This window comes from Cebus imitator, unplaced genomic scaffold (assembly GCF_001604975.1).
Source record: "Cebus imitator isolate Cc_AM_T3 unplaced genomic scaffold, Cebus_imitator-1.0 Scaffold117, whole genome shotgun sequence".
Lineage (NCBI taxonomy): Eukaryota > Metazoa > Chordata > Mammalia > Primates > Cebidae > Cebus > Cebus imitator.
This window is the reverse complement of record NW_016107432.1, coordinates 2559996-2569514: the sequence shown is the minus strand read 5'-3', so window position 1 is coordinate 2569514 and position 9519 is coordinate 2559996. Positions and strand designations below refer to the sequence as shown.

General features: G+C 60.4%; 2 protein-coding genes across 2 annotated transcripts in view; one reads left to right on the top strand and one right to left on the bottom strand.

The window, feature by feature from the left end:
• The window catches only part of MYL5 (myosin light chain 5), a 6131-nt gene extending 2359 nt beyond the window's left edge, over positions 1 to 3772 (bottom strand). The window contains exons 1-5 of the mRNA XM_017538933.2: positions 3284 to 3772; positions 2225 to 2332; positions 2035 to 2110; positions 1039 to 1143; positions 559 to 637 (exon numbers count right to left, since the gene is read on the bottom strand). Coding sequence (XP_017394422.1) covers positions 559 to 637; positions 1039 to 1143; positions 2035 to 2110; positions 2225 to 2332; positions 3284 to 3286 — 371 coding nt within the window. The 5' untranslated portion in view covers positions 3287 to 3772. The remainder of the gene's footprint in view (positions 1 to 558; positions 638 to 1038; positions 1144 to 2034; positions 2111 to 2224; positions 2333 to 3283) is intronic.
• A 2828-nt stretch (positions 3773 to 6600) lies between these two features.
• Positions 6601 to 8526, top strand: ATP5ME (ATP synthase membrane subunit e). The gene is made up of 4 exons (XM_017538935.2): positions 6601 to 6741; positions 6975 to 7029; positions 7550 to 7648; positions 8433 to 8526. Exons 1-4 carry the CDS (start codon positions 6706 to 6708, stop codon positions 8456 to 8458), a joined length of 216 nt encoding a protein of 71 aa, XP_017394424.1. The 5' UTR covers positions 6601 to 6705; the 3' UTR covers positions 8459 to 8526.
• Positions 8527 to 9519: the final 993 nt, after the last annotated feature.

Below are 9519 nucleotides of genomic sequence, written 5' to 3'. Positions count from 1 at the left end.
CACTCCCGCCCTTCCCCCACGCTGCGCCTGCTCACCGCACTCCCGCCCTTCCCCCACGCTCCATCTGCTCACCGCACTCCCACCCTTCCCGCAGGAATGTGGCCTTGAGGCAGGTCCCTTCCCAACAACATTCAGGGATTATCACTACTGGGCAGGGGCACCTGAGGGGCCACTGATGGGGACAGAGCCTGAGGGAACTCAGAGGACACACTCAGGGGTCATCATTGCTGGGGTCCCCCCTGGGGGCCACTGATGGGGACAGAGCCTGAGGGAAGTTACATGCAAGTGCCTGGCACATTCTCAGCACCTGGCAGGAGCTGAAGATGGAGGAGTGGCCTGTTTGGAAGTGCCCCCAGGGGCCGGCAGCTGGTTGCTGCATCGGGCAAGGCTGGTCCCACCCACTCAGCTGGGATCCTGGGTTGCTCCTGGTGACCCTGAAGCTGGTCAGAGGCGGAGACGTGGGCGTGTTGTCTGGTGGCTGACTGTCCCTTTTGGGGCAGGGTGAGATTGTTGGGGACCCCCGGAGGCCGGGCCACCGTACCCGAGCCGGACACTCACTACTCCTTGTTGATTTTCCCTTTCCCATCCGGGTCCAGCATCTTGAAGGCGTTTAGAATGGTCTCCTCTGCGTCGGTACCTGCCACAAATGTGCCTTCAGCCCTGCGCTTCCGAGTCACAGTCTTGCTGCGGCTGCCAAAGGCAGATGGCAGGAGGCCAGACCCCTTCTCCCGGGACTCCCAGCCTCTGCCACAAGGTGCCCTCTGCCTGAAGGCCTTCTCCACTCCTGACCCCTAGGGGGTCTTATCGGGCACTCCTGCCCTGGCGTCTAATGACTTTCATGGTGCCTAGGGTCAGCCCAGGCCTGGAGCTGGGGGTGAGTGGTGACCAAGGTCCCCGATTGTGGGTCAGACAGCGTGTGGGGCAGGAGTGGGGGCCTGAGGGCCTGAGTGAACAGCTCTGATGCGGCTGATGGGGCCCCACAGCTGTTGGCTTCCAGGAATTAACTAGGAGGGCAAGGCCTGTCCCACCGGTGCTCACCACTCAGCTTCTCCCCGAACAGGTTGAGAAACATGGTGAAGTTGATGGGCCCCGAGGCCTCTTTGAGCATGGCGTCCAGCTCGTCGTCCTTGACGTTGGTCTTGCCTGTCACAGACTCGGGGGCGTCATGGGGCAGGGCCTGTTGCTGCATTTGCTGTCCCCCCAGCAGGTGACTCCAGCACCAGGTCAGGCAGGTAGATGGGAGGGGTGGGCAGGGAGTGGGAAGGAGGAGCTTGGCTCCGGCGTGTCGGGCAGGGGTTGCTTCTGACTGTGTTCACTTTGCCCCAAACCCTGAGCCCCAGGACTAAGCACTGAGGGAGAAGGAGGTGACACAGAGCTCGGGAAGGTGCTGGGAGCTGCTGTTCTCCTTACTTTGGTGAAAGCAGGGCCGGGAGGAAAGTGGGGCTCTTGCAACCCTCCAACCCCAAGAAGAAATCACTCCCCAGCTCCCAGGGCAGGACCGAAGCCTCATGCCCTACTGCCTCTGTCCAGAGGCAGCTGCTGGGAAGAGAACATCCCACAGGGAGAACTGAGGCTGGGGAGGGCAGGGTCCCCACCATATTTGGGCTGTGCTGCGGAGGCTGGACATGGTTTCCATTCCCCCCCAGCTCTGCGTCTGGCTGGGCAGGGTCTCCAGGCCCTCCCCACCCCCAGCTCTGTGATCTGGCCCAGCAGAGTCCCCACACCCTCTGTCAGCTCTGTGGTCCGGCTTGGGGGCAAGCTGCCTGGCTGCCTATGGCTTCCCACCGGAGCACCAGCCCCTCCCTGGAGCTGCCCAAAGCCCACTCCAAGTTTTCAGGTGTGGGCTATACCACCCACCCTGTCTCACCCTGGGATGCTCGCTGCCAGGTCTGATGGAACCAAGGGAGGCCGGGGCCATCCCCTCGAAGCCTCAGGGCCCTGGATCCACTCGAGGAGGGGCCAGGGCGTCTGGGGCTGGAGGACATTCTGTGTTCACCTCCTTCAAGGGCTGAGGTGTTCTGCCTGGGTACCTACCCAGGGAGGCGTAGGTGTCCTTCAGGTCCTCCTTATCAATGAAGCCGTCTCGGTTCTGATCCATGAGTGTGAACGCCTGGGAACCGAGGCCAGGGCTGCTGTGCTGCTGGCCCGGCCCCTGCCCCCTGCTCCCAGCTCCTCAGCACCCCAAGTGAGGACAGGGGCTCCCAGTGAGGCAGGACAGTCTCACCTCCTTGAACTCCTGGATCTGAGTCTGCTCGAAGTTGGAGAAGACGTTGGATGATGCCCTCTGGGCCCGGAGGGCCCCCCCTTCCTTCTTCTTGGTCTTCCTGCTGGCCTGCAAAGGGAGCACCATGGCTGAGGAAAGCCTCCAGGGCACCCGGAGTTTTGGGAGACTTAACTCAGATGAAGGGTGGACCTCAGCCCTGGGGCTGGAGGGGGCCAGACTGCTGAGGAGCACACCAGCCTCAAGCCTGGGCAGCTGTGTGGGGGTGGGGAAGCAGTGACTGCAGGTGTCTAGCTTCAGCACAGGGAGTCGGGGAGGGACAGTGGCTCCCAGATGCCCATGAAGCACAGGGGTCAGGGTTCCTGGTCCAGCAGCAGCCAGCTTAGCCTCTGAAGGCTTGAGGGGCAAGTGGACTCTGGGTGGGCTTGTTCTGGGTACCAGGATTTCGTGAAGGCCAGGAACTCCCTCATCCTGCTCTGACTCTCACCAGGGCAGGAGCTTGTACCTCCTACCACACAAAACACGCCCACACCTGCATGGTCACACACACGCACATACGCTCATACACACCCTCAATATGCACACACAGCACATGCATGCACACACAGCACACACCCACACCTGCATGGTCACACACATGCACATATGAACACAAAACACACGCCTGCACCTGAACTCACACACTGCATGATCACATGCGCATACACACGCTTGTGCACACACACATGCATACACAGCACACACCCACACTGCATGACTCACACTGCATGATCACATGCACATACACACGCTCACATATGCACATATACACATATGCACATATACACTCATGCAAATGTGTGTGGGGTGCACATATGCATAAGTGTATATGCATATATGTGCATGTGTGTGAGTGCACACACTGACATATGCACATATACACACACAGCACATGCCCACACCCGTGTAGTCACACACACATGCACAGGCACGCCCAGGCTCTTGTCTGTGCACATGCACACACATACGGCACAGCTCACACTCACACGCGCCTGCCCCAGGCCTGCATGGCGGACTGCTTACCATGCCTGGTTCTGCCTGCTTCAATGCATCTGCCTAGAACACTGGGTCTTGCCCATCTTAAGCTCCTGCTTGGTCCCCCAGGGCAGCTCGGACTCCGGCTGCCACTCCCTACAAGGACAGGCTTGGGGCCACCCCAGGGGACTGGACAACTGCAGAGTGAGCTTTGGCAGCCCAGCAGTGACTCATACCCTTGCCCTGCCCCACCCCGAAAGGCCCCCAGCCCCCCAGGCACCTCCAGCCAGGTCTACCTCCCATCCCACGCGTCCCCTGCCCCCGGGGAGGCTTTGTTCTCCCAAGGATTCTGGGTGTCACTAGGGCCACCTGCACATGCTCTTGGCTGGCAGCCTGGGCACCCTGAAACTGCAGGAGCCAGAGGAAGGGGCATCTTTTCTAGATTTGCACAAAGTTGCTGTGGGCGACTGCAGCTGGTCACCAGGCTTATGCCAAGCACACGGTGTGTCGGGGGTCCACGCCTCTCCCTGCCTCCGTGACAGAGAAATCAGTCCATAGCCTTGGCCCTGAGACCACTTCTTCTGACCTCATGGCTGGGAGCTCCTTGCCTGGCCCATGGGTGCTGACATTTCTGGGACCCTGAAGATGGCCAGGCTGCTCAGACGGGCCAGGATGGGGCCGCCAGGACCCTGAGTCTGCTCTTCCCCCTATAACATGGCCTCAGGGGCAGAGTCTGGGGGAGGGACCTGGCCCGGGGTCTGTTGGTGGTACCGGACGTTGGAGGGCACCTCAGGGTCAGAATCCAGATGCCCTGGTCCAAGGGGTGGGAGGGGGGTCGGCAGGCCAAGCAGAATCGAGGAGGAGGCCTGCAGGCTGAGCAGATAGCAAGCTCTCAGAGCCCCTCCGCCTGCATCTGGGTGGGAGGCAGCAGGCAGTAGGACCCAGGGCAGCTGCCTCTTTGGGCTGCAGGGGCGGGGGTGGGAGTGAGTGTGTGCAGCCACAGCAGCCAGGTGGGGGCCCTGGGGGCGCCACCATGTCTGCAAAGCTAAGACAGGTGCCTCTTGCAGTCCTGCGTGGAGGTCCTACCCCCGAGGGACGCATTCACAGTCGGCGTCCCCTGAGGTGCTGGGGCTCCATCCCCAGGGCCAGCGGCCTCATGCAGCACAGACGGCTGAGGTCGAGGACCCTGGGAGGCATAAGCCACCCAGGAGGAAGCTGGGGCAGCCTGCAAGGGGCAAATGTGTGACCAGGTTTGGGAACCTGGAGCTGGGAGCAAGGGCCTTGGCATCCCCTGCTCCCAGTCCAGTGAGGTCTGGGTGTGACCCCGAGGGGCACTGCTGGGCTGCAAGAGTGGGGAGAACCACACCCAAGGAGGAAGCATGGTTGGGAGCCTCCTCCCACCCCGAAGCCACCGGGAATGTGAGAAGGGCTGCAGAGCCCCCTGCAGAGGGGTCCCAGGCCACTGGAGTCTGAGCACATCGCTAAAGATAGCAGCAGAGCCTGAGCCAGGGGAGTATCGGCTTCTGCACTGACAGCTGACCAGACAGCTGCAGAGGCCCCGGTGGGCGGTGTCCTGAGCCAGGTGGGACCCCTGCCCCCACTAAGCCCCGGAAAGGGCCCTGAGCAAAGGCAGGCTCCATCGACTTCAAAGGGTCTTCCCTGGGCAGTGTGTGTGCCCTACCCCGCCCCGCCGCCAGTGGCAGCTGCTGGTATGTCTCCCTCACCCCCAACCTTGGGCCCCAGAGACACTTATTTTTGATTCTGGAAGCAGGAGTTGCTGAGGAGTCTAGTTTATTTTAAAATCCAGTGAAGGGAAAACCCATTGTCCCCTGAGGGCGTCTGCCCCAGCCAAAGGCTTTATGGGGCCAGGATGGTTCTGTGCCTTGTGGATCCAGCGCACCTGCGCCTTCCTCAGTGAGCAGTGGGAGGCGCTGGGGTTTGCTTCTGGCCCCCTGAGGACAAGGCTCAGGCAGAGGCCTCAGGCAGGAGTCTTCAGGGGCTCCAGGGCACCTCACAGAAGCTGGAGAAAAGATCGAGTGGCCCCAAAAAGGTCCCCAACCTGGGACCGTTTCATGGAGGACAATTTTTCCGTGTGTGGGAGGGTATGGGGAAGGTTTTGGGATGAAACTGTTCCACCTCATTTCACCAGGCATTATATTCTCATAAAGAGCGCGCGACCCAGATCCCTGGAGTGCGCAGTTCGCAATAGGGTTCCTGCTCCTATGGGAATCTAATGCGGAGGCTGATCTGGCAGTGGCCGGGCTCGGCGGCCTCGCTACCTCCTCTGTCCTTACCTCGTGCTGTGCGGCCCGGTTCCTAACCGGCCACAAACCGCTACCGGTCCGCGGCCCTACAGGATCGGCCTCGGTATCCCCAGCCCAGGAAACAGCCCAGTGATTTCCCGGTTTCTCAGCCAAAGAGGCCCAGAGCCTGGACCCCGGAGCAAGCCAGGAGAGGCCAGAGGCGGCTCAGAACGCCTCCCCATGCGGGGGAGGACCTGGAGTTTGAGATGCTTCGCCTTAGCGGGGCCCCAGCCATGGTTCTCCGGTTGCTTCTGCCTGCCGCCGTGCAGGGCCGGGAGACTGGGACACAGGAGGCCTTGCCTCACTGCCAAAGGGGGCCGTGGGTGGCCCGGCACGAGAGGCACGGCTGCCGCCAGGAAGACCCAGGACGTGGCAGCGGCAAGGCTCCCCGCCGACTGCAGGCCTGGTGTCCACCGGGCTGGCGGGTCAGCACCTCGGGCACAGGGGGAGCTGCCTGGGGCGCGGACGGGGGCCAGCAGGGACCAGAGTGGGCTCGGTGGTCCCCAGGCCTCGGGGGGCTGGTCTTCCAGTCCCGGCGTCTTCCCCAGCCCCTCCTCGGGACGGAAGTGACGGGGGGTCCGCGGGGACGGGCGGGTGGCCCGGGGCTCCCAGGCAGAGCAGCCACAGGAAAGGGGCCTGGAGGCCGTGCTCCCGCGGCCTGGCCGGCGACAGACGCCGGCCAGAGGCCACTGCCCTGCCCGGGAAGGGACCTGCCCGGGAGCCGCCGGCGCTCGGCTCACACTCGGCTCCCGGCCCAGGCCGCCCTCAGGGGGTCGCGGGCCGCGGGGCTGGGTCCGCCCGAGCCGCCCCGATTTCAGGCCCCGGACGCCCCGCGCAGGAGGGCAGAGCACGCGCGGGTCCGCGGTCTCGGCTGTGAACCCCCCGCCCACTCCGCGCAGAGCCCGCCGCATGCAGCGACTGCGCAGGCGCAACCGGAGGTCATCCGCGCACCCCAGCTCGTGTGCGCTTGCGCTCCATGTGACGTCACCGCCGCGCTGGCGGACTCAGTCACCCTCCGGCCGCCAGGGGCGCTCCCCGCCTCCGCTCGCTCGCAGCTAACAGCGCATGCGTCCGCCCAGCTCGCCTTTGCCTCAGCGGCTTTGAGGGCTTGTGTGGCGTCCTCCTCGGTCTGCGGGTTGTGCTTCCGGTGCGAAGGTCACGGACAAGATGGTGCCGCCGGTGCAGGTCTCTCCGCTCATCAAGGTGATTCAGGCTTCGCAGCCGCCGACCAGTGCCTTGGCCCCCTCGTGTCCCTCCCCACAGCTCCGACCCTGCGGGCTGCGACCCTCGATCCCCTCCCCTCCCATGATCCCCACCTGGCGACCCTACCCCCACACCTCCTGCGATCTCTACCTCGCGACCCCACCCCGTCTACTCCCGCGACCCCTGCCCCGCGAGCCCGGTCCCCCGCCGCCTCTGACTGTCCTGTCTCGCAGCTCGGCCGCTACTCCTTCTTGTTCCTCGGCATGGCCTACGGAGCCACGCGCTACAGTGAGTGACCGCGGGCGGGGCCGGGGCGGGGTCTACTCGGCTTTCCTGGGGAGCTCCTGTGCCGTTCGGTGAACTCCGGCTCTGGAAGCGGGGCTGGGACGGATGCGAGGATGCAGGACCGTGTCCACCGAGCGTGGCCCCGAGAGCGCGGCGGGGAGGTCGGAGTGACTGGGAATCAGCTCACTCAAAGCTCAGACTTCTAAGGCCCGGGCAGGGGACTCGAAAACGGCTGCTTCTTGGTGAAAACGGGTGCTGAGTGGGTGTTGGAGTGCTGAGGTCTGGCGGGAGGCAGTCCCTGTTTGCAGAGGACAAAGGAGCCAGTTCGTGAGGGGAGGGGCAGCAGGGACCCTGTAGCCTCTGGGTTGGACTCTTTAGGCTGAAGGTCAAGCCTTGACCCCATTGACATAAAGAGAGGGGCAGCAGATGCGTCTGGTTCACAGCGTCGCTGAAGATACCATGACCTGTGTGGACTCAGTTCTTTTCAAGCAGCACTTCCAGTGAAGTTCATTCCCTGAAACAGGATACCTAAAACCTCGGGCAGAAGAGGAGAGGAGGATAGCGGCAGAGGAGAAGAAGAAGCAGGATGAACTGAAACGGATTGCCAAAGAATTGGCAGAAGGTACGCATGACACTGGCTCTTATACATTGTCCCTCTCAGGTTTGTGCAGGGTTAGGGAAAATGGAGGAGAACATTTAAGCGGAGCTAAGTAGATATGGATTGTTCTAAAATGGAGGAGCTGGCCGGGCAAGGTGGCTCACGACTGTAATCCCAGCACTTTGGGAGGCTGAGGTGGGCGGATCACCTTAGGTCAGGAGTTCAAGACCAGCCTGACCAACATGGTGAAACCCCATCTTTACAAAAATTAACTGGGCATGGCTGGGCGCCGGTTGCTCACACCGGTAATCCTAGCACTTTGGAAGGCCGAGACAGGCAGATTGCCTGAGCTCAGGAGTTCAAGATTAGCCTGGGCAAGATGGTGAAACCCCATCTGTACTAAAACACAAAAAATCAGCTAGATGTGGTGGTGGGCGCTTGTAATTCCAGCTACTCAGGAGGCTGAGCCATGAGAAATTGCTTGAACCTGGGAGGTAGAGGTTGCAGTGAGCTGAGATCATGCCACTGCACTCCAGCCTGGGCAGCAAAGCGAAACTCTGTCTAAAAAAAAAAAACCTAGCCATGCATAATGGCGGGTACCTATAATCCCAGCTACTCAGGAGGCTGAGGCGGGAGAATGGCTTGAATCTGGGAGGTAGAGGTTGCAGTGAGTCGAGATCTCACAATTGCACTCCAGCCTGGGTGACAGAGCAAGACTCTGTCTCAAAAAACAAAAAACTGGGAAGCTGAAGTGAACTTTTTAGGTTTCCTGAGTGTAGTAACTTGTGGTTTTCTTCTAACCTTCCAGCCCAAGAGGACAGCATATTTAAATGAGTGACCCTCCCAGCCTCTCTGTGGAGCAGCAGCAGATTGAAAAATAAAGCTTCCTGTGTTGTACTATACTGCAGCTCCTTCTCATTTGCTGTCGCTGGTTGTCCAATTCCTAGACTCAAGCTTGGTCCATCTTCCAGTTCATGTTGGGTGGAAGACAGGGAGGGGTTTCTAAAGAATTAATCCATGTCGCCCATCACAGACCCAGAATGCATCATACAAACACAGCGGGAAGGACAGACACCCAGTGCCTGTTCTGTCTGGGGCATCTGGGAGGGATCCTCAAAGGTTGTCTATAATGGAGTTAGTCAGCTGGGGGCCTCATGGGGACTGGGTTGTTTTGATTCTGAGTTCTAGGCTGCTGCTGTCAGCAGCCCTGACCCCTGGATAGGGAGGGGTGGGCACTGGCTGATGCCCTTACAGTTGGGAAGCTGGGTCCTCCACGCTCACCCTTGCCCCCACCTAGCACTTCACATATTCTCCCTTTGATCCCAGGAGGTGGCCAGTTCAGACCTGAGACTAAAGTCCAGCAATGTGACCTCCTGGGGACAAGGCCTGAGTGCTGTTGGAGCTCTGTTCAGGGACGGGGACCTGTGGTAGGTGCTGTTGGAGCTGTTCAGGAGGGGGGTCTGTGGTAGGTGCTGTTGGAGGTGTTCAGGAGGGGGGCCTGTGGTAGGTGCTGTTGGAGCTGTTCAGGAGGGGGGCCTGTGGTGCCTGAGGGCTTCCCTCCCCAGGAGGCTTCCTGGGCTTCTCACCCCTTCTGGCTGTGAGCTTGCCAACGACCCTAACCCTTGGCCTGGTGATTTGTATTGGATAGACTGAATGGATAGACTGAATTTGCTGTGTTCTAATTATGTGCCTTAAGCAATCCAGGCTTCTGAGCCTCAGTTTGTAAGATAAGTTCATTTGCAAATGTAAGACCAAAGGGAGAAGCAGCCTACAAACTTTTCAGGATATTTGGTTAAGGTGAGGTTTGAGTGAGCAAGATGCTTTCTTTTTTTTTTTTTTTTTTTTTTTTTTTTTTTTTTTTTTTTTTTTTTTTTTTTTTTTTTTTTTTTTTTTTT

What these genes read in the sequence shown, in the direction of transcription:
- ATP5ME (XM_017538935.2), top strand. Translation starts at nt 6,706, where the DNA reads ATGGTGCCGCCGGTGCAGGTCTCTCCGCTCATCAAG. An exon ending in AGGTCTCTCCGCTCATCAAG is followed by an intron (nt 6,742 to 6,974) that starts GTGATTCAGGCT and finishes CCTGTCTCGCAG; the next exon opens with CTCGGCCGCTACTCCTTCTT. An exon ending in CTACGGAGCCACGCGCTACA is followed by an intron (nt 7,030 to 7,549) that starts GTGAGTGACCGC and finishes TCCCTGAAACAG; the next exon opens with GATACCTAAAACCTCGGGCA.